At 55.4% G+C, this 22,663-nt stretch overlaps 2 protein-coding genes across 3 annotated transcripts in view; both read right to left on the bottom strand.

Annotated features, from left to right (window-relative positions):
* Positions 1 to 543: 543 nt before the first annotated feature.
* TM6SF2 (transmembrane 6 superfamily member 2) lies at positions 544 to 11,079 on the bottom strand. Of its 2 annotated transcripts, XR_004738416.3 has the most exons (11): positions 10,915 to 11,079; positions 8,658 to 8,761; positions 7,911 to 8,008; positions 7,739 to 7,842; positions 7,254 to 7,336; positions 6,219 to 6,343; positions 5,368 to 5,469; positions 5,004 to 5,096; positions 3,892 to 4,011; positions 2,087 to 2,360; positions 544 to 657 (listed from the first exon to the last, which is right to left on the bottom strand). XR_004738416.3 is itself a non-coding variant. In XM_035287398.3 (10 exons), the coding sequence occupies exons 1-10, from the start codon at positions 11,007 to 11,009 to the stop codon at positions 2,151 to 2,153; spliced, it is 1,134 nt and encodes a 377-aa protein (XP_035143289.2). In that variant the 5' UTR covers positions 11,010 to 11,079; the 3' UTR covers positions 1,607 to 2,150. The 2 variants fall into 2 exon arrangements, 1 of the variants encoding a protein (XP_035143289.2); XM_035287398.3 differs by lacking the exon at positions 544 to 657 and having other exon boundaries at positions 1,607 to 2,360.
* Positions 11,080 to 15,297: 4,218 nt separating this feature from the next.
* Positions 15,298 to 22,663, bottom strand: part of SUGP1 (SURP and G-patch domain containing 1) — a 30,541-nt gene continuing 23,175 nt past the window's right edge. Inside the window, exons 9-14 of the mRNA XM_002763745.6 lie at positions 18,842 to 18,948; positions 17,880 to 18,057; positions 17,453 to 17,559; positions 16,512 to 16,657; positions 15,725 to 15,854; positions 15,298 to 15,456 (exon numbers count right to left, since the gene is read on the bottom strand). Coding sequence (XP_002763791.1) covers positions 15,430 to 15,456; positions 15,725 to 15,854; positions 16,512 to 16,657; positions 17,453 to 17,559; positions 17,880 to 18,057; positions 18,842 to 18,948 — 695 coding nt within the window. The 3' untranslated portion in view covers positions 15,298 to 15,429. The remainder of the gene's footprint in view (positions 15,457 to 15,724; positions 15,855 to 16,511; positions 16,658 to 17,452; positions 17,560 to 17,879; positions 18,058 to 18,841; positions 18,949 to 22,663) is intronic.

A 22,663-nucleotide genomic window follows, 5' to 3' on the forward strand; every position in this document is an offset into this window, starting at 1 on the left:
AGAGGGAGAGACAGATGGAGAGGAAGAGGCAGAGGACAGTGCCAGAGGGAGAGACAGGAGGGAGAGAGAGAGACAGAGATGGAGAAGACAGATGGAAAGGAAGAGACAGAGATGGAAAGAGACAGAGGACAGTGCCAGCGGAAGAGGAAGAGAGGCAGAGGGAGAGACAGAGATGGAGGAGAGACAGGCAGAGGGAGAGACAGAGATGGAGAGGGAGAGACAGAGATGGGGAGAGAGAGGGAGAGACAGAGACGGGGAGAGAGAGACAGAGGCAGAGAGACTCAGAGAAGAGGAGGGAGAAATAGGGGTAGGGAAAGACAGAAACAGACAGAAGAAAAGGGCAGAGAGGATGAGACAGGCAGGGAGCGATGGAAAAGGAGAGAACCGAGAGAGTGCCAGAAAGAGCGATCAAAGAGGGTGAGAGACAGAGAAAAGAAAGAGACAGAAGAAACTCGGAGGTACATAGATTCAGAGACAGAGAGAGATGGAATCCCAGATTGAGGAGATGGGGCACGCACCACCCTCGCCCGTGGCCCCACTCACCATCTTGCCCGCGCGGCCCCCCGCCAAGCGGCCCCTACGCACCCGGACTGCGCTCCCCGCACACCGGGTTAGGACTGGGCAGGTCCCTGCAGGCGGCGCAATCCCGGCGTCTGCCTGCAAGGGGAGGAGGAAGGCGGAAGAGGGGGGGTGTGTTAAAGGGACCGCGGCGTCCCGCGCTTTTCTGGACAGGTGTCTAGAGCACCGGTCGGGGGGTAGGGAAGAAGCACTCTGGACTTCTGAGGGCAAAGCTAGTCCCCTAACCCTGCTGGCTGAACTTAGGCCAGGGAAGAAGTTCTCTGAGCCTCAGTTTAACCATCCTTGAAATGGAGGAGGTGGCTGAGTCTTCTATCTTGGTTACTGTGCTTTGGCAGGGGACCTGGGTGTCTGGTGAAAGGCATCACTTGGCCTGCTGGCCTCAGTTTACCCATCTGTCCATTGAGTAGTCATGGTGGAGTCCTGGTCCCCAGCACCTCGAAGGTGCTCACTGTGTGGGCTGGGGACCTCATGAGAATCACACTTTGCTGTGACCTGGAGCCACAGGCCCCAATCCAATCTGCCCCTCACTGGCTGTGGGACCTTGGAGGAGACGGTTGGCCTCTCTGAGCCTGTTGCTGACTCTTTGGTGAAGATCCAATAGCCAGACATAAGATCTCCGGTAGGGGTTGGGAGGGGCAAGAAAAGGGGACATCTGGTCAAGCCTCTGACTTGCTCCAGGTGCAAGTCACCCCTAAACCTGGCCTTTCACGCAATTTCAAAAATAAAAACTAGGAAACAGTGAATCTTTCTCCCAACCCCTTGGCTTCCTTCCAGGACTCAGTTTCCCCTACAGTGAGCCCAGCTCAACCAGATAGCAGAGGCAGGGTTGTGGTCTCTATGTTCCAGCAGGCTGGGCCTCCATCTCTTAGCTCAGCCATGCTTCAGGGGCTGAGGAGGCATGAACTCAGACCAGGAGCTTCACCTCCTGAAGCCTTGGTTTCCCCATCTGGAATATGGGATCCAGCATGTAGCAGTCAAGGTTAGCCTTTGGTGTGGCATACAGTAGGTGCTTAATAACCAAGTCATGCTATTAGTTATGATTTATTGGCAGAGCAGGAACTTTTTTCTCTGACTGTGACCTTGGGCAGGTCTCTTGTCCATCCTGAGCCTTGCTTTCCCCATCTGGAAAATGGAGCTGTGCATACTGACCAGAGGCCACCTTCTATCTCAGCACCTCTCCCTCCAGGCAACCACATTGAAAGTGATGGGTGGGCCCTCGCGGGGGCCACGGAGAGGGTCCCTCACCCCTGCACCCTAAAACACTCAGGCACTGATATTTTGGAAATGGAAAGGCTTTTTACTAAAAGGATCCATCGGGATGATGGGTAAATTCTGGGAGGGTGGCAGTGTCCGTGTGGGGGTTGGAGCGTGGTGAGAGCTGTGGGAGGCTCTCTTTGCAGGAAGACTAGGTCGTTGGTCTCCGTCCCACCCACCGGCCTAAAACCACTACAGTCAGGAATAAAGACACCTGGAGATGCCCCTCTTGTCTCTAAAACGCCTGACCCACCCTTCTTGGGGTAGGGCCGGCTGGGCGTGTAAACAGAGTCCTCGGTCCTGAGTCCACAGCCCTCTTACTGCTGCTTCTTGTGGTGGGCCAGGGGGTCAAGGGGTGGCGGCTGCTGGAAGAATGCGGGCCACCGAAGGCAGCGGTAGACCAGCAGGTGGGGGCCCAGCGCATACAGCAGATTGCACACGAAGAAGCAGCCCCAGGTGTCCTCAGGCACACGGTAGGTGAAGGGCGTGCGCAGGTGCATGGAAGCCCCCATGTGCGAGAACTGTGCCTGGCGGCCAGACAGGGAAAATGGATGTCAGGGGCCAGGAAGGAACAGAAGTCCCAGCATCACCACCACCCGCCCAGATAAGGTCAGGCAGAGCCCAGGGGACGCTCATCACCTCTCTGTCTCTGCTCATCTACCTGTCTCCCATCTCTCTGTCTCTTTTTTAAAAAATTTTTTTGAGAGAATCTCACTCTGCTGCCCATGCTAGAGTGGCGTGATTTCGGTTCACTGCAACCTCCACTGCCTCCTGGGTTCAAGCAAATCTCGTGCTTCAGCCTCCTCTGAGTAACTGGGACTACAGGCATGCACCACTACAACCAGTTAATTTTCCATTTTTTTGAGACGGAGTCTCACTCTATCTCCCAAACTGGAGTGCAGTGGTGCGATCTCAGTTCACTGCAACCTCTGCCACCTGGGTTCGAGCAATTCTCCTGCCTCAGCCTCCTGAGTAGCTGGGATTACAGGTGTCTGCCACAGCGCCTGGCTAATTTTTGTATTTTCAGTAGAGATGGGGTTTCACCATCTTGGTCAGACTGGTCTAGAACTCCTGACCTCATGATCCACCTGCCTCGGCCTCCCAAAGTGCTAGGATTACAGGTGTGAGCCACCACACCCAGCCCTATTTTTTGTATTTTTAGTAGAGATGGGGTTTCGTCATGTTGTCCAGACTGGTCTTGAACTCCTGAGGTCAGGCAATCCATCCACCTTGGCCTCCCAAAGTGCTGGGATTACAGGCATGAGCCACTGTGCCGGCCTTCTGTTTGTAAAGATTCCTGCCCTTACATGTCCTGTCTGTCCCCCCTGTGCTTGTCCACTTGTCTGTGAGTCTCTCCCCACTTGCCTAACCCCATTTCCTGGGCTCGGCACCCCATCTCTCTCTGACCTGGGTCCAGGTCCTCTGCCCAGTCTTCCGCACCCCAGAGGTCTTAGCACAAATCCCGTGGATTCGAGATGTCGCCCTGATTCCCTGGCTGGGGCCCAGGCTTTAGCACTTTTCACCAGGAACCCAGAAAAAGGCTCCCAGCTCTGACTGGGCCCCTCACTGCTCAAACACCTCCTCCAACTCCCCATCACCCTCAGTGCAATCCCCCAGTCCCACAGTTCAAAGTGTTCAGCATCTAGCTGCCAATTTCTCTTATCTCTGCCTTTACCCATGTTATGGTCCTGCTAACTCACTCTTTCCCTCTGTGCTTCTCCTCACGGTTCCCATTCCTGGAATGCCCTTCCCTGCCTGGAGAACTCATCCCCATACCTCAAAGCCCAGCTCCTATGTCCCTGCTTCTAGGAAACGTGTCCCCTCTGGAATCCTTCACAGCCCCTGTACCTCCATCTTTTCTGATTCTGACCCCGTGGGGCTTAGACTGTCTGTATCAGGCTTTGTCTCCCCTTGACTAGGGAATCGTGGGATACTGGGCCTGGGGCGGGGGCCTTTTGGGGACCCATCATTACAGTGCCCAGGAGGACACCAAAGTCGCTGATGAGAAGACACAAGTTCCCTCCCACAAGCCTGCTCACCCACTCACCCCCGCCTCACCTGGCCAATGGCTCCAGCAAACACCAAGGCCAAGTCTGGCAGCCAGGAGCAACCAGGGAAGGTGAGAGCATAGGCAGCCAGGCCGCAGAAAGGCAGGACATAAAACATGTACATCAGCATCTGCGGGGCGGGAGGAGAGGGGCACCGGCCTGTGAGACGAGCAGCTCCTCCAGTGGGTCTCCTGAGACCCCCGAGGTGGAGGCCCCGAGGGAGGATCTGGATGGCCTCAGATCCCACCCAGGTTCTCTGCAAAGTGCTTCTCTATTTCCCTTGGGGATCCTTGCCTCCACCCTCCCAAAACACACACATACATCAAACCTACCAACCATTCTCCGCAAGTGGCATGCGACCCTGGCATGGCCAGTCAGAGCATTCCAGCTCCCCGGCCGTAATGCTCAGTAGGAAATGGGCAAGTGATTCAGGCTGAGCCACTCCGAGCCTGCCTAAGAGCAGTGTTTAAGCTAAGGGGTAATAAGGGCTCACATGGCTCTGGGGTGGCTGAGTGGGGTACAAAGAAGCCTGGAGCTGCCACAGGCTGTCTCTGCCACCCCACAAAGGGACTGCCTGAGAGCCGAGCCATGCAAAGAAAGCAGAGTCCAGAGGCCGGGCACAGTGGCTCACATCTGTAATCTCAGCACTTTGGGAGGCCAAGGTGGGTGGATCACTTGAGGTCAGGAGTTTGAGACCAGCCAGACCAACATGGTGAAACCCATCTCTACTAAACATACAAAATTAGCTGAGTGTAGTGGATCACGCCTGTAGTCCCAGCTACTGGGGAGGCTGAGGCAGGAGAATCACTTGAACCCGGGAGGTGAAGGTTGCAGTGAGCTGAGATCGTGTCATTGCACTTCAGCCTGGGCGACAAGAATGAAACTCTGTCTCAAAAAAAAAAAAAAAGAAAGAAAAGAAAGAAAAATAAAGCAGAGCCCAGGCTACACCTCGAGTTCCTGGATCCAGCCATACCTGAAGACCACATCTGTCCTTTTTTTGGTAAGACAATAAATTCCATATGGGCTTCTGCCTGTTTGAGTTGTGCTTCTGGCATCTGCTTCAAAGAGGCCAGCTGGATCCCTACCCATGGCAGGAGCGTGGTCTTCTCACTGCCCTCTCACCTGCACCTTAGGGTAGGCCACAGGATCCCGCAGGTACGGCTCATACTGGTAGATATAGACAAAGCAGGCATCTGTGGGGCAGTCAAGCACCACCTGGGACAGGCAGACATGCCATCAACTGTCAGACACCCCTCCCACAGGAAGCCTTCCCCACCCTCCCAGGCCCACACCCCTTGTTCTGGCCTCTCCCAGCCCCACTCAAGTTGGGATGGGAGAAAGGGGGCTTTGTCCTGGAACACTCAGGTTAGACTTGATGAAGAACTTCCTCGGATGATCAAACAGGAAGAAGGGCAGCATGGGAGAGGTGGGTCAGGGAAGGGAGCCCGGAGGCAGGGGACGGGGAGACTGGCCAGCGCAGACTCACCAGGCCCCGGAACAGAGTGAAGAAGCCAGCAAGGACGAGGTAGATGACAAGGACCAGGTCAGCCGGGCGCTGCAGCAGCACCCTTCTTTGTTCCTCCTGCACCTGCCCCAGGGTAGAGAAACAGAGACAACGGGAGAGGCATTCAATGAGAGGTACTCAGTAGGTGCTCAATAAAAGCTCCTCCCTTCTTTCTGTTTTTTTTTTCAGTCAGAGTTTCACTGTTGTTGTCCAGGCTGGAGTGCAGTGGCACGATCTCGGCTCACCCAACCTCCACCTCCCAGGTTCAAGCAATTCTCCTGCCTCTGCCTCCCGAAGAACTGGAATGACAGTCGTGTGCCACCACGCCCAGCTAATTTTTGTATTTTTAGTAGAGACGGGGTTTCGGCCTCCCAAAGTGCTGGGATTAGAGGCATGAACCACTGCACCCGGCCTTTTTTTTTTTTTGAGACAGGGTCTCATTCTGTGTTGCCCAGGCTGGAGAGAAGTGGCACAATCTCAGCTCACTGCAGCCTCAATCTCCTGAGCTCAGGTGTTCCTCCCACCTTAGCCTTCTGAGTAGCTGGGACCACAGGCATGCACCACCAACATCTGGCTAATTTTTTAACTTTTTGTAGAGAGAGGGTCTGGCTGTGTTGCCCAGGCTGGCTTCCAACTCCTGGGCTCAAGCGATCCTCACACCTTGGCCTCCTGAAATGTTGGGATTACAGGCATGAGCCACTTCACCCAGCCCTCCCTTCTTTCTTATGACAAAGGAGATCCTTCCGAGGAAACTAAATCTTTGACCAAAAGTAACTCACACGGGGGACGTTCAGGCACTTTGGGACAAGGCCTGAGTGGGGGCAAGCACTCACCATGTTGGCGGTGCAGCAGGTTGGCGCCCGGGGCTGGTTGAAGACCCTCATGCCAGCCCAGCATGGCACCAGCAGGTAGGGAATGGTGAGGAAGAAGGCAGGCCTGATCTCGGAGCTGTATTTGCCTGTCATGGTGCAGGAGAGAGGGTGTCAGCCATGACAGAACCCTGTGGACGTCTTTCTGTTTGTTTTGAGAGTCTTGCTCTGTCACCCAGGCTGGAGTGCAGTTGTGCGATCTCGGCTCACTGCAACCTCTGCTTCCAGGTTCAAGCAATTCACCTGCCTCAGCCTCCCGAGTGGCTGGGATTACAGGCGCATCTACCATGCCTGGCTAATTTTAGTATAGATGGGGTTTAACTACGTTGCCCAAGCTAGTCTTGAACTCTTCAGCTCAAGTGATTGATGAGGCAGGCGAATCGCTTGAGCTGAGGAGTTCAAGACCACCCTGTGCAATATAGGGATTACAGGCGTGAGCCGCCACACCTGGCCTCTCTGGCTGGACATCTCGATTCAGAAAGAGCATCTTCATTCAAGCTCCAGCACCCTCCATGGCTCCCTAGTGCCCACACAGTGATGTCCAGGCTCCTCAACCTGACCTGCCTCAATTTACCTTCTGACTATGAAGCCTACCTTCCAGTGGGTTCTTTCCTTCTTATGGATACACCTTGGATGTTCCCTCTGCTGAGGTTTTGCCATGCCGACCTCCCGGATTGCCTTCACTGCTCCACCTCCCAAGACCTACCACTGCAGGATTCACCCTAAAATTCCCTTCCCGTGTCAAGAGCATTTTGGGTCAAACCCCTGGGGCTGGGAATCACCGCGTGGGAAGGAAGCAGAGTTTGGGCTCCCCCACCTTCCAAGAGGAAACAGGGATGAGAAAAGGATAGGGGGCTGACTGAGGCTGTGGACACACAAAGAGGGAGGTGGAGCCTCTGCAGACATCAGGAAAGTGATGGAGGATCCAATGGTGGGGGTTCTAGGTGCAGGGCAGTGACCTGGCCTAAGAGAGACCCGATTTCCAAGCCTTGTCCTTACCAAGAATGTTTCCTGTAAGAAACACCAGAATGCTCATGACGAAGGAACCCAGCCAGTAGAGTCCAACGTTCCGGTATCTCTTCCTGGGCAGGGGATGGAGGGTGACCAGCAGGTAGACACTTCGTAATCTCAGAGCCCCAGCCAGGGCCCAGAGACCACCATGAGCTTCCCAGCTCTGGGTCCCTCTCAGTTTTGTCCAGGATAGAAGGGACAACAGGGAGTCGAATGGGGAAATGAACAGTGAGACCCTCTGTCCAAGGACAGAAGCAGCTGCCCAGGCACAGGGTGGATGTAAGCAATGCCAGGCCACCACCTACACCTGAGACATTCCCTGGAACCTTCTCCTGACCACCCCTGGCTGGAGCCCTAGAGGGGCGTCCTGATTTCTCCTACAGACATTTCTGGCTCCACCCTGCCCTGGGATCCCACCTTAGGACAAAACCTCTCTCCCAGGGTCAGATGCCACCCCTCCCTGCCCCCCGCACCTTCTGCAGATGGCGCCGGCCATGGCCAGGTAGAGGAGGTAGTGAACCGTGCCGTCCCAGTAGCAAATGAAGACTCCGTGTGCTGTGCGCAGGTATGGCTCTCCCTGTGGAGGCAGGTGGGAGGCTCAGATGGGCAGTGGGGCAGGGAGATCCCTGGCCGTCCCCCAAATACCTCCTTGGTGCAGAACTCCATGAGGCCCATCACATAGCCGTCTTCCTGAAGAGCGATGATGAGGTCCACAACCGAGGTGAAGGCGAAGATCGCGAAGACTGCAATGAGTGGGTGGGCGGGGTCAGGTGTGGGAGGAGACATGAGTGGGTGGGACTAGGGCTCAGTGTGGGCGGGGCTTGATGTTAAGGTCAGGGATGACATTATTGCTGGCAAGGATTCCAGGCCCAGTCCCTGCCTCATTCTGCATGTCTGATGGAGGAGACACAGCCTGGCCCTCAGATGTCCCTGGTTTGATTGGAAGGCCCAGTGCCTGCCTTTGGGAGTCCCCAGTCCCATGGGAGAGGCACCGGCCCTGCCCTCAGATCTCACAGTGACGAGGGGATACACTTTTTCAGGAGCTTCCAGTCTGGTGGGGGAATGCAGTTCCTGTTCCTAGGAGTCCCAGGTCTGAAGGTGGAGGCTCTTTGAGGTTCCTCATTCTAATGGGAGTGTTCAAATCTCTTTCAGGCCTCCAGTCTGATGGGAGCTCTTAAAGGGCCCCCAGTCTGATGGAGGAGGCCCTTCAATGGCCCCCCAGTCTGATGGAGGAGGCCCTTCAATGGCCCCCAGTCTGATGGAGAAGGCCCTTCAATGGCCCCCCGTCTGATGAAGGAGGCCCTTCAATGGCCCCAAGTCTGAGGGTGGACAGTCTCCTTTCCCAGTCCTTTCCCAGACAGTCTCCTTCCCCACAGCTTCCCACTGACTCACCAGCGGAGAGTGGGTCATAGGAGATCTCACTATGGGACAAGCTGTAGACCACCACGAAGAGCAGACCCAGGATTAGGGCAGTCATCAGCGCCACCCAGAGGGGGCTGTGGAGATGGAAACCAAGTCAGGGAGGCCAGGCCCAGTGCTGAGGCATCGCCCCACCCTCCTGGTGGGGGAAGGGGCAGACTCCAAGAAGCCCCAGGGAAGAGACTGAAGTGTCTGCTCATCCATCAGTGCTGTTCCCTGAAACTGCTCTCACCCTGCGCCAGGCCACTGCTCAGGCTGTTACTTCCTTCTGGAAGCCACTTCCAGAATCCTTTCCACTTGGCAAACTCCTACTCATCCTTCATGGTCCATTCACATTGTTCTTCCTCCATGAAGCCCTCCCCGACTCCCCAGAAAGGATCACTGTTTAACTTGGGCCAGCTACAGAGAAGACATTCATCAGCCCCTTCTTTTTTTTTTTTTTTTGAGACTGAGCTCTGACGCCTAGGCTGGAGTGCAGTGGTGTGATCTTGGCTCACTGCAACCTCTGCCTCCTGGGTTCAAGTGATTCTCCTGCCTCAGCCTCCCGAGTAGCTGGGATTACAGGTGCCCACCATCCTGCCCAGCTAATTTTTGTATTTTTAGTAAATACGGGGTTTCATCATGTTGGCCAGGCTGGTCTTGAACTCCTGACCTCAGGTGATTCACCCACTTTCCTCCTAAAGGTGTGAGCCACGCCAGGGCTGCCCCTCTGACTGTACCATTTATCCCATCATTCTGTGTTTTCCTCAGGCTGTTCGGTCATTCAACAACTTCAAGTCCCTCTGTGGCCAGGCCCAGCTCCCAAGCCAGAGGGTCTCGAGTGCTCAGTTCTGTAGACTTCACTGTCCCAGGCTCCCGACTCCTCCCAGCTAAAGTCCAAATGCCTCCTCAGCTCCACTCTGCCCCTGCCCTGATCTGCATCATCAACATGATAAGACAGGTCAACCAGCTGCAAAGGTAATGCTAACGGAAGCCACATCTCTGGGCATCCCTCAACCCAGGTGGGCAAATCCAGGCCCAAAGAGGATGGGAGTGATATCCAGTTGTCCAGGGTCACACAGCAAGACTCTGTCCATCAGTCTCCAGGCCCCTACCTTCTCATGATCACCTCAGCCCCCAAGATCTCTATCCTGACCCCATCTAACAATGACATTATAGTACTCAGATGAGACCAGGACAAATCTTTGTACACAATTTATCTTTTTTTTTGAGAAGGAGTTACCCAGGCTGGAGTGCAGTGGTGCCATCTAAGTTCACCGCAACCTCTGCCTCCCAGGTTCAAGGGATTCTCCTGCTTCAGCCTTCCAAGTATCTGGGATTACAGGCTTGCACCACCACATCTGGCCAATTTGTGTATTTTTAGTAGAGATGGGGTTTCTCCATGTGGGTGTGGTGGTCAGGTTGGTCTTGAACTCTCGACCCCAGGTGATCTGCCCACCTCAGCCTCCCAAAGTGCTGAGATTACAAGTGTGAGCCACCGCACCTGTAACAGTTTGTAATCCTTAACCTAACTATGGGATGAGATCTAGGATTATGCCCATCACACTGATGAGGAAACCGAGGCTCCCAGAGGAACTTGGTTCACCCAGGATCCTAAGAGATGGAGACAGGTATTCCCACCAAGGGAGCCAGGCCTACAGTCAAGACTGTCTCTACCCCATGGCTTGAGTTGAGCTGGGTTTAGAAGTGCGAGGGGCTTGCAGATGCCCGCTATCCAGTGGCTGGACCTGCAGGGCTAGGATGCAGGGTTAGGAGACAGGGACCGGGAAAGGAATCTAGGGACAGGGTGAGCCAGCCCTGAACAAGAGGAAAGTCCCAGGCCTGTGTGTGTGTGTGTGTGTGTGTGTGTGTGTGTGTGTGTACTTTTACCTTGGCGACTTTAGAGCCTGCGCAGGGCGCTTCCCTGGGAAAACCCCAGAAATCCTCCAAAACTCTGTCTTGTGGGGGCTCTCCTCATCATTCCTTCTCCCCAGGCCCCAAACATCCCAAGAGCCGCATCCCAGCCTCCAGCCCGGCGGGAAGGGGACTTCCGGTTAGAAGGGGGCGTTCTTTTGGCCCAGCCGCGTTCCCGTCGGGTCCGGTCGGAGCTGAGCTGGGGCGCAGGGCTCGCAGGAGTCAGGTCCGCCGCCCGCGCATCCTTCCTCCCGCCCCCCTCCGCTCCTCCCGCCTCTGCCTGCTCCCACTGCTCCCACTGCCCCCACAGGCGGCCCCGGCCCCTCCCCGCACGCACTGCGAGAGCGCCGACACTTGGTTGAGCGCGTAGGACAACGGGAGGGCGCTCAGCGACAGCGCCGCGGTCTTGCCCGCCAGCGGCGGGATGTCCATGGCGGCGGCGCCTGGACCCCGGCTCTGCCCCGGCGCGTCCTCCAGGGCGCTCGGCTTCCGGGCCAGGGCTGCCAGGGACCCGCCCCGCGCAAAGGTCGCCCCCCGCTGCGCCCTGGGCTGGCCTAGGTGACCGCCCTGCTTGTTCTCAGGGCACTTCCAAGTTCCCTCCCCGCCGGCCCGCCCCCCCCCCCCCCCCCCCGGCAGCTGCCTGGCCCCTTCTCCCCTCCCTATCGACACCCTCGTCGCCAGTGGCCTTCCCGCTACTCAGCCTCAGTTTCTCTGTCAAAGGCTGGGCCACACCACCTCAGGAGCTTCTGCTCTTAGACCAAGGGGTGCGCCCCGGAGGTCCTAGCGTGCTCCCTCTTCCCCGCACCCCCACAACTTCTTTCTAAGGAAATTCGTTCTCCAGGACTCTTTCTGCCCTTCTAAACCTCTGCATTCCCCAGAGTTTTCTACCCCCACCCAAATATCAAGTGGGCATTGCCTGTGTGCGCTGATGGAACAACCTCCAGCTCTTGGGCGCAAAATGCCTTTTTTATTTTTTATTTTTGAAACGGAGTCTGAGTCTCACTCTGTCACCCAGGCTGGAGTGCAGTGCCAGGATCTCGGCTCACTGCCACCTCCGCTTCCTGGGTTCAAGTTATTCTCCTGCCTCAGCCTCCTGAGTAGCTGGGATACAGGCATACACCCGGCTAATTTTTGTATTTTTTAGTAGAGAGGGCGTTTCACCGTGTCGGTCAGGCTGGTCTCTCAAATTCCTGATCTGGTGATCTACCTGCCTCAGCCTCCCACAGTGCTGGGATTACAGGTGTGAGCCACCGCACCTGGCCTAAAATGCCTTTCCGTGTACTTAGAGTTGAGTTTTCACACAGTGGCTGCAAATGAAAACACATACATTTCCAGGTAGGTGGGAAGTTTTGTTTGCTTGTTTTCATGTCATAAGTTTATTTACACACATATCTAGTATGCCACGAGTTTGAGTTTGATCCATTTTCCAGAGACTGCACCTCTTAAAATGCTCTTCATATCTGTTAAATGGATGAGCTGAAACATCCTTATTTTTTAAGCAGTTGGTGTCTTGCTATAAAAAAAGGGTGCAGCAAATCCAGATCCAAAGTACAAACAAGTAACCGCCACTTGTTTTCCACTGAAAATGGCAAATTCTTCCCAGGAGCCTCCTCATAGTGGTACCTACGGATCGCAGAGGTTGTGAACCTCCGGAGATGCTCTGGCCCAGCATAGAGCTGCTGGAAGCCCTGCAGAAGGCGCAAAGACCAAGGATGGAAGAAACAGTGGCACCTCACCAAGACTATTTGTTTTTTGAGAGGTCTCAGTTGCCCTGGCTGTAGTGTAGTAGTGGCCTGCCTTGAACTCCCAGCCTCAAGCGACCCTCCCAGCTCAGCCTCCCAAGTAGCTGGGACTACAGGTATGCACCACCACGTGCAGCTAATTCTTTTATTTTTTGTAAAGATGGGGGTCTCACTTTGTTGCCCAGGCTGGTCTCAAAACTCCTGGGCTCGAAAGATCCTCCCACCTCAGCCTCCCAGAGCTGGGATTACAGGCGTGAGCCACCTCGAGGGCTAAGTGTGAAGCTTTGATTCCGGAGCTGTTCCTTTGCGGGATAGTCCTGGGTTGAGGATTCTTCATGGTGGGGAAAGGGTAGGAGGAAGGAGTCCTAGAGGGTGGGGGCTGAAGTTAGAATATCAGGATGGAGCCAGTTTGGTCAAGAGTTTGTGAACCTTGTTCCTGGCTGGGAGGAAAATGTCTCGGAAAATGGAACCGAGCAGCAGAAAGGAGGTCGGTTTGGCTGGGGTCTGATGAGAAGCCAGGCAGCTGCAAGAGACTGTGGGAGGTTCTGAACAGCTTGGAGGGGGCTGCAGTATTGGAGGGGAGAATTAGGAGGAAGCCGTCTGTCTTTGTCATGCCCTCCAACCCTCTGGCCTCGCCCTCTGGCCCATGTGTGGATGCTGCAGACAGCAAGGTGAACTATGCCCATCTGACTCCTGCCCCACAGGAGCCCGGTCTGGGGTTGGCACAGACCCTACCCCTACCCCTGACCCCTTTTGCATGCGGGCCCTTGGCCTAATGCCAACTGGGTCACAGGTCTGTCTGAGCTGGGTCACAAGAGGGTCTTCTGGCCACAGGCCTGACTCAGCCTCCTTCCCCAAGTGCCCATGGGGTGAAGTTCAGGTTCCTCTGGACTGACTTTCCCTAACTCTAGCAGGATCAACACCCCTGAGGCTTGCTTTCTGTCTGCAAGATGAGCCTTCTTGTAAGGGGGTCCCAGCATCTCCTCCTCCAGGCAGCCCTGCCTGCCACCCCCACCCTGTCTTCTCCACGCAGGGCCAGGGTGTCTGTGACCAGCTCAGTCTAAGGGCCAGGCCTTGCCCGGTGTCCAGGACGCACCTGCACTCGCACACAGTGTTTGGAGGCCTCATACCCTGCGAGGGGGTAAAGTCCATGTCCTGAGCCTAGTGAGCCTCCAGCTAGCTGAGAACTGGGTGAGAACTCAAGAGAAGTGACTTGTACAGTTGAATGCCTGGGATTCCCCATCTCCTGAACCACTGGCTGCAAGAGCTACCCTGCTGTGCTCAGGGTCCTGGCCCACTGCCCTCTGGGCAGCCCCCATGCATGAGCACCCAGGCCAAGCCCACCAATCTTACCCCTTGCTCTGTCTCCTGCACAGAGTCAGGAGCGGAGAAAGGGTGGCATGTCACCCCAGCCTTGGCTCTGCCACTGCCTCTGGCACCTCCCTGGTGGCAGACACCAGTGAGATACTCTGCAGGCCGCCCCATCTAGGCTCCCTGGTTCCTCTTGGTAGCAGCCTCAGACTTTGTCCCCAGCAGCCTGGCTGACTGGGGCAGATCTTGTCCACCTGGTCCCCACAGTCGGCACCGTGTTTGCTGATGGCTGTGAGCATGCAGGCTGGCCCAGGAGCCTGACTCCATACTGAGCCTGTGAATAGGGAGCCCCTGGTGCCTGCAGGGGCTGGGCAGCACCCACTGGGTGTGTGTGGGCAGGTGGGAATGCAGATTCACAGGCCCCCCCCAACCTGCTGACTCAGGAGCTGCAGCTTAAGATCCCCAGGGTAACTCTGGCACAAATGTACAGCTCTGGCTCTGGGGCAGATGTGGGGATCTTGGCACTCACTATGGCCTGGGCTACCCTCCTACCTCAAAACCTCTGGCTCTTCCAGGAGCTGCCTGACTTGCTGGCATGGCACATCCATCCATGTGGCTGTCCCCTAACACCACAGGCCCCAGGGACTCATGTATCTATGACATTAGTGGGACCTGAAAGGCCATAGCCATCACATTTGGTGAGTTTGCCCTGTGCTGGGCCCTGCCAGTGCCACCTGCTGGGAGAAGAGCACACAGGTGTGCCCAGAAGCCACTTGCCTCCACAGGTCTGAAGGAAAGGTGGGGCCCTGCCTGGAGACCCCTCCCCAACTTTTCCCTTGCAGGACAGTGCTAGGCTGGGAGGTTCCCAACACTCCTTTAGCCCAGGTGTGGCCAGGTCCCCAGCTTTATTTTTTGAGATGGAGTCTCAACTGTTGCCCAGGCTAGAGTGCAGTGGCACAATCTCAGCTCAGTGCAACCTGCCTCCCAGGTTCAAGCGATTCTCCTGCCTCAGCCTCCTGAGTAGCTGGAACTACAGGTGTGCTACACCCACCTAATTTTTCTTTTTTTTTTGAGACGGGGTCTTGCTTTGTTGCCCAGTCTGGAGTACAGTGACCATTCACAGGCAGGATCACACTACTGAGCAGCACAGGAGCTTTGACCTACTAAGGTTCACCCCTCCTGAGGCAACCTGGTGGTCCCCCACTCCCAGGTCACCACATTGATGCTGAACTTAGTGCAGACATCCCATCCACACAGCGCGCCACAGCCCAGGACTCCTGGACTCAAGCGATCCTCCCACCTCAACCTCCTGAGTAGCTGGGACTACAGGCACACGCCACCATGCCCAGCTAATTTTGTATTTTTAGTAGAGACGGAGTTTCACCATATTGGCTAGGCTGGTCTAGAACTCCTGACCTCAGGTGACCCACCCTTTTTGGCCTCCCAAAATGCTGGAATTACAGGTGTGAGACACTGCACCCGGCCTTCCAGCTTTATTATGCTGAGAATAGCTTTTCTCCCCTCCAGTGCAACCAAGGCCGAGCCGGGACAGAGGCTCCCCAGGCCAACAAGGAGCCCTGAGACAGCAGCATCTTGCAACCTGTGACCAGCCTGGCCCAACTGCTACACGACAGGAGGGTCTTCCTGCAACAGGACCAGGCAGCTGCGGCGGATGAGCACTGGGACTTTATTACACGGCATGGCACTCGTGACAACGGGAGGGGTGGGCAGAAATGCAGGCTGGAACATTCCACAGTCCAGGGACGGTTGGTCATTCAGAAAGTACGTTTCCAGAACACTTAGTAGTAAGGTCGTCTGGGGTTGTTCTGTGAAAGGCAAAACAGATAACAGGAGAAGGGGGTTAATGCTAGAGTCAGCATTCCTCCTGTCCGGAACCTTCTGGGGGCAGCTGAGCTCATACCCTCGAAGTGGCTGGGCAGGCTTGGGGGATGGAGGGGGTCTGAATGCAGTAGGGTGGTAGGGGGCTCACTGGTGAGCCCGGCCTGGCCGGACTGAGGAAGGAAGGGAGCCTTTGGTTCCCACCGCCACCCTCTCCTGCCGACTGAGAAAAGGCGGCCAGCTGGGGATGCGCACCAGAGGGTTAGGCCGGAAGCGGTAGGCCAGCATCATCCTCTTGCGGAAGGCCTCATACTCATCATCCTCCTTGGAGAGCTCGGCCGGCCGGTCAATGCCGAAGCCGGCACCGTCCACTGTGGTGGTACCCCTACAGAGAGGAGATGAGGCGATGTGAGCGGGGAGGGGGCCGGGTCAGTGCCAGTGGGAAGGGGTCTGGGGCTGGAACTCCAGGCAGAGGGACTGAGCATAGCTGGGCTCTCGGCAGCACCTTCCAAGGGCTGGGCTGGGCCATATCTGCGCAGAGAAGCCTGAACCCGAATGGTGAAGGAGGGGAGAGCCTGGGGGCTCCCAGGCTCCAGGGACTCACAACAGGGAGGAGGAGCCCACAGTGCAGGTGGTTACAGCTCTTGGGATGGCAGGATGGTTACTCAAAGACAGCACTCAGAGCCAGGGTCATACCTGGGAGAGGTATGCCCATCTCTGGGACTGGTTTTGCACTCATGAATTCAAAAAAGACCTTCACAAGGCAGACAGGGTCCACACACCCATGAGGACCTGACCCATCTGTACCCACACCCACCTCAGCTGGCCTAGACTCACAAGGGGGACAGGAGGCAGCCCTGGGAAGGACCCGGCCGGTATGGTCTCCTGCACTGCAAGCTTGTGCCTGACAAGGGGTGTGTAGTGGGGTGCTGTGATCATTTCACCACAAGGGAAAAGCAATGCTATAAAGGGGTGGAGTGGGGAGGTGGCAGGGGAGCCACGCCCCAAGTTCATGGCCACACCCTCCCCCAGGGCCACTCACTTGTTGACTGGGTTCTTGATGCCCTGGCCCTCCGAGCCCAGCCCCTCGCCCTCCTTCCAGCCCATCTTCATCAGCATCTGGTAGCCGATGTTCTCCACGGTCAGCTTGAATTCCTTGTACTCTGAGTAGTCAGGCTCGCGGCCCTCCTGTGGGGTGAGGAGGCAGCTGTCACCCACCAGGGCTGGGGCTGTGGTAGCCCCCAAATCCAACCTTCTGCCTTCGGCTTCAATGGACCAGGGGCCCATCTGCCTCCCTCCAGACTCCTTGAGAACAGACCAAACTTCTCCTGCTTCTCAGGGTCCCCGGGGCCTTAGTGCCAAACTGTGCACCAAGTTCCGTTGTGGCCAAGTCAAAAGGGCAAGAGGATGAGTTACACAGGCCTTATCTACCTGAGATAAAGCAATGCTTCACGGGCAAAAAGAAGCCCTGTGTTCAGCCCTGAAAGCAATTTGTAGCACAAGGCACTAATAAAAGATGGACAACGAGGTTACCACCTCGCTGATGAAGTTATCAGGGCCTGAACAATTTTACAGAAAAAAAAACTCAAAAAGATAACAGGGGCCGAGCCGTGCCAGCCCTTCCACTCAGGAGCCCAACAGCAGCAGAGGCAGAAATGTTAAGCTCTGGTTCTGGAGAGGCCAGTCTGTGGGGACTTCTGCCGGAGAAACACTTTGCCTGTAAACTGCACTTAATGGGCTCCACTGGAAGCAGAATTTCCCTCGCAGCCCCAGGAAATGTTTCTGAGGCGGCAGCTGAGCTGTTGCTTGCTAATTCCCTACACAGACGGTGCCTGTCATTAACAGATGCCTCCTGCAGGGGGAGGGCCTGGCTCCTGCTGTGATGGAGAGGGTAGCCAGGCCACTTCGGGCACCTGCAGGGTGAGGCAGCTAGGAGGGGCTGGCACACGGCAGAGGGTGGACCCGGGGCTCCTCCTGGCTCACCTTCAGGGCCTTGAAGGTCTCCATAAACTTCTCCAGCTCGTCTGGAGGCAGGAAGTCTCCGATGAAGTGCTTGCCCCGGCCCATCTTTGTCAACTGCTCGGCCCATTCTGCTCAGAGAAGCAGAAAGGTGAGGAGGAGGAGGAGAGCGAGCCTGGGGCCCCCGGGAAGGAGGTGGCTGGGCCTGACCCCAGCCCCGTCCAGCATTCAGTGAACCCAGTGCTGTTCTCCACACCCACAATGTCAGGACCACCCTTTTTCACCACAGAGAAAACTAGGCCCTTGAGAGATTGAGCCTCTCACTCTGGGTCTCACAGCCACAGGAGGCAGGCTGGAGGCTGAACCACGACGGCGGCTCAAGACCAAGCGGGGCGCCTCCAGGTAGCCTTCTGGGGCAGGTGAGGGGGCCCCGCCTGGCCACCCTGCGCACCCCTGGTCTTGTCCATCTCCATGCGCCGCAATTGGTGCTCCCAGGTGCCCAGCTCGCTGTCCACCTCTTCGTCACTGTCGTAGCCGTGCTGGTGCTGCTGAACTGCCTTCTCCCACAGCAGCTGCATGTCCTGCATGGCCCGCTTGTGCTGCATGATCATGTCGTACATCTGCTGCATCTGCAGGGCACACTCACCAGTGAGCCAGGGCACTGTGCCTTGGCCTGCTGGAGCCCCGCCCCTGCTCCCCACCTTCTGTGAGGGCCAGCCTCCCACCGGGCTCTGGCTCATCTGGACCTCCTGGGCAGGGCTGGAGCTAGGACCCACCCTAGGTTCCCCGTATCCTGGTGTGGAGCATGGAGGACCTCTTGGCCACTAAATGAGGGTAACTCAGGCTCCTAATCCCTGGGAGGGTCGAAGGAGATGTGACAGGGCTGAGGGCCTGGAGGATGGGTCGGAGTGAGCCAGCCACAGGAACTGACAGGCAGGCACCTGCAGCTCCTCAGGGAAGCCAACACCAACACTGCCCAACTCCAAGTGGTCAGCCTCAAGCCTCTCAGGGTGCCCTGTGCCGACCAGGGAGGTCCTGCACTAGACACGGCAGAGGACTGCAGACAGAGAACATCAGCAGAGACTATCCCATGGGACCAGCCTGGAGCATGGCAGGAAGCAGTCACAGAGATTAGGCAGGGCATCTCAGGCCAGGCATCACAGGCCACAGGGGCTGCCCCAAGGGTCAGCATCTCCCAGGCAACCTGAAAGGCCACTCAGGTGCAGTGGGGGTGGCATGTCACCTACTGGGGCAGGGGGACCTGCCTGCCTTGGAGCCTCCCTGCTGGCCACGGGTTCCAACCAAACACAGGAACTCGGCAAGCATGTGAACCCATGACCGCTGCATCTGGGGGTAGAGGACAACACTCTATGGGCACCAGCCATGCCCCTGTCCTTTTGTCCCCAGTCTTACCTCCTGCTGCTCCTTCAGCTGCTTCTTCTGGGCATCCGACAGCTCCGTGACACCCACCAGACCCACGGGCTTCCCCTTCTCATAGCCAAGCCCCTTGAGGTCCTGAACTGGAAACCGAAGACACAGGGCAGTCAGAGCCTGACAGGTACACTCCAACCTCGCTCTCACACTGGGGTGTGCTATGAGTCTCACACCTTCAGGACACTCCAGGCACCCAGGGCAGGGCCTGCAGCACATGGGGCCCTCATGTCACGATTGTCAGTGCCACACAATACGTGAGGGCCATGAGTTGTGTTCTTGTGACCTCTCCAGCCAGGCTCTACGAACCACCACATTGCAGATGTGGACACCAGGAATCAGAGGGGACTCACTCAGGGTCACACAGTTAATGAGTGATAGGGCAGGAAATTTGCGGAGCCGGAGACATGAGAGCTGAGGCGGCATGTGGGCATGCGTGGGTGCACTCACAAGCGGGCTCTCAGAAGGCAGCCCCACTGCTAACAGACACCTGGTATAAGCACGCATAGATTCAGAGTCTGGCGTAAGACTCAGCTGTGCAGCGCCCTTAGATCCTTCAGGGGAGGCAGCCAACCATCCTCAGAGCAGCTGACGTTTAATTTGGCATCAGCTGTGGAACTTGGCAGGCACCAGCAACACTGACACACAGAGGCTGTGACGGCCCCACCTGGGCAGCAGAAACCACCACTCCTTGGGTGCACAGTGCTTCCCAGGGGAAGTGAGCAGAGGGGTGCAGCATGCCCTCTGGGAAAGGAGAAGACTTGGGTCCTCCCAGCTCATCAGCACTCGGGCTTTGCTGCTAAGAATGACCAACATTTGCACTCTTGGTCCTCCCTCAGTTTATGGGGCACTGAGAGATGTGGGGGAGCTCTGTGGGGGAGCACTGTGGAAGACGCAGGAGCCGAAGTCTGAGTGTCTGCCCGATTGCCTACAGTCCCTTTCCCCAGGCCCACTCTACCACTGAGTAGGCAGGTGAGGGCTGCCATGCTCCCTGAGGACACGGATCAGTGGGACTTGTACCTGGGCCTGAGACCTTGGAGCCTGCTCTGTCCAACTAGACCACAGGGCGGCTTCTTCATCCACTGGGTGTCTCAGAGCTGGGATCTAAGCACTAGGGTGAGGCACCTGAGTGACAAACCAATCCTGGGTACCCCCTACCCTGGCTGGAGTTGCTGGCTACAGCCCTGTTAAGCACAAGAATCTTCATTTACTAGCTTTTCTTCTTGACCTAGAATCTCTGAGGCCCTTGGGACCAGGGAGGCACCGAGCAAGCAGCTGTCCCTGAGTGGGACAAGCAGGTCCAAGAGGCTGGCCACCTGACCTGGGAAGGCTGCTGGCTTCCTGAACTTTCTATGACAAGAAAGAATCCAAGTACTGGCCCAATGTGGTGGCTCACACCTGTAATCTAAGCACTTTGGGAGACTAAGGCATCTGGACCCCCTGGGCAGGGCTAGAGCCAGTACCCACCCTGGCTTCCCCATATCCTGGTGTGGAGCATGGAGGACCTCTTGGCCACTGAATAAGGGTAACTCAGGCAGGGGGATAACTTGAGCCCAGGAGTTTGAGACCAGCCTGGGCAACATAGCGAGACCACGTCTCTATTTATGTTTTTTTAAAAAAAGGCTCACTTTAGACCCAAAGACACAAATACAGTCAGGAATCACTTCATGAAGGGGACCATTCTGAAAATACATCATTGGGCACTGTTGCCAATGTGTGAGCATCATAGACTGTACTTCCACAAACCTAGATGGCACTGCCTACTGCACACCTACACTAATGTTACAGTTGACCTTGAACTACATGGGTTTGAACTACACAGGTCTACTTAATATGCTGATTTTTTTCAGTGAATATATTGAAAAAATTTTTGGAGATTTGCAACAAATCGAAAAAAGATGAACCATGTAACCTAGAAATACTGAAAAAAATTGAGAAAAAGTTAAGTATGTCATGAATGTATAAAATATATGTAGATGACAGTCTATCACTGACCACCATAAAACATATACACATTGCAGGCCAGGTGTGGTGGCTCACACCTGTAATCCTAGCTCTTTGGGAGGCTGAGGTGGGCGAATCACGAGGTCAGGAGTCCGAGACCACCCTGACCAATATGGTGAAACCCCTTCTCTACTAAAAATACAAAAATTAGCCAGATGTGGTGGCACACACCTGTAATCCTAGCTCTTCAGGAGGCTGAGGCAAGAGAATCGTTTGAACCCGTGAGGTGGAGGTTGCAGTGAACCGAGATCGCGCCACTGCACTCCAGCCTAGGCGACACAGTGACACTCCATCTCAAAAAAAACCCCAAAAAATCATATACACATTGCAGAAAGTTAAATTTTATCAAAACTTATGCACACAGACTGTAAATAGTGCATTTAGACTGTAGTCAAGAGAAACGTAAACAAACGTAAAGATGCCAGAATAAATCTTAACTGCATAGCATTAGCTGTAGTGCACACTGTGCTACTGTAATCATTTTGTAACCCCCTGTTGCTATTGTAGTGAGCTCAAGTGTTGAGAATATCTACTTGAAACATCAGGTAATGCTAATCATCTCTGCACGAGCTGTCTGTCCCTTTAGTAAGTTGCATATTGAGGTAAAGAGAGAGCTCTCGGGCTTAGTGCAATACCGTAAACCTTGAATAACACTATGGGTCCCGCAAAAAGGGCCACTAATGGCCAGATGTGGTGGCTCACGCCTGTAATCCCAGCACTTTAGGAGGCCAAGGTGGGCAGATCAGGAGTTCAAGACCATCCTGGCCAACATGGTGAAACCCCGTCTCTACTGAAAATACAAAAATTAGTTGGGCATGGTCTTGAAGTGCAGTCACACAATCTCAGCTCACTTCAGCCTCTGCCTCCTGGGTTCATGAGACTGTCCCGCCTCAGCCTCCCGAGTAGCTGAGATTACAGGCATGTGCCATCATGCCCGTATAATTTTTGTAATTTTTCAGTAGAGATGGAGTTTCACCATGTTGGCCAGGCTGGTCTTCAACTCCTGAACACAAATGCTCTGCCCATCTCAGCCTCCCAAAGTGTTGGGATTACAGGTGGAAGCCACCGCACCCAGACTGTTTTAATAGATTCAGAAAAAGCTTCTAACAAAAACTAAAACATTTTCATGATAAAAACACTCAATAAACCAGGAACAGAAGTGAATGTCCAGCCAGGCACAGTGGCTCACACCTGTAATCCCAGCACTTTGGGAGGCTGGAGCAGGTGGATCACCTGAAGTCAGGAGTTTGAGACCAGGCTGGCCAACCTGGTGAAACCCTGTCTTTATCAAAAATATAAAAATTGGCCGGACATGGTGACAGGCACCTGTAGTCCCAGGTACTAAGGGTGGCTGAGGCAGGAGAATCGCTTGAACCCAGAAGGCAGAGGTTGCAGCGAGCCAAGATCACACCACTCCAGCCTGGGCATCAGAGCAAGACTCTGTCTCAAAAAAACCCCAAAAGAGCCAGGTGTGGTGGCTCACTTCAGTAATCCCAGCATTTTGGGAGGCTTAGGCAGGAGGATCACCTGAGGTCAGGAGTTCAAGACCAGCCTGACCAATATGGAGAAACCCCATCTCTACTAAAAAAACAAAATTAGCCAGGCATGGTGGTACACACCTGTAATCCCAGCTACCTGGGAGGCTGACACAAGGGAACTTCTTGAACCTGGGAGGCAGAGGTTGTGGTGAGCTGAGATTGTGCCACTGCACTCCAGCCTAGGCGACAAGAGCAAAACTCCATCTCAAAAAAGAAAAAAAAGAAGTAAACTTCTTCAACACAATAAAGTCCATACATAAAA

Source organism: Callithrix jacchus, chromosome 22, assembly GCF_049354715.1.
Source record: "Callithrix jacchus isolate 240 chromosome 22, calJac240_pri, whole genome shotgun sequence".
In the NCBI taxonomy this organism is placed as follows: domain Eukaryota; kingdom Metazoa; phylum Chordata; class Mammalia; order Primates; family Cebidae; genus Callithrix; species Callithrix jacchus.

Bases quoted from the DNA above. Each gene is read 5' to 3' on its own strand.
- TM6SF2 (XM_035287398.3), bottom strand. From the start codon at position 11,009: ATGGACATCCCGCCGCTGGCGGGCAAGACCGCGGCGCTGTCGCTGAGC. The intron at 7,337-7,738 runs GTGCGGGGGGCA...TCCCCTGCCCAG, and splicing joins GCCGGCGCCATCTGCAGAAG to GAAGAGATACCGGAACGTTG. The intron at 5,470-6,218 runs GTGAGTGCTTGC...ACCCTGGGGCAG, and splicing joins CCTGCTGCACCGCCAACATG to GTGCAGGAGGAACAAAGAAG.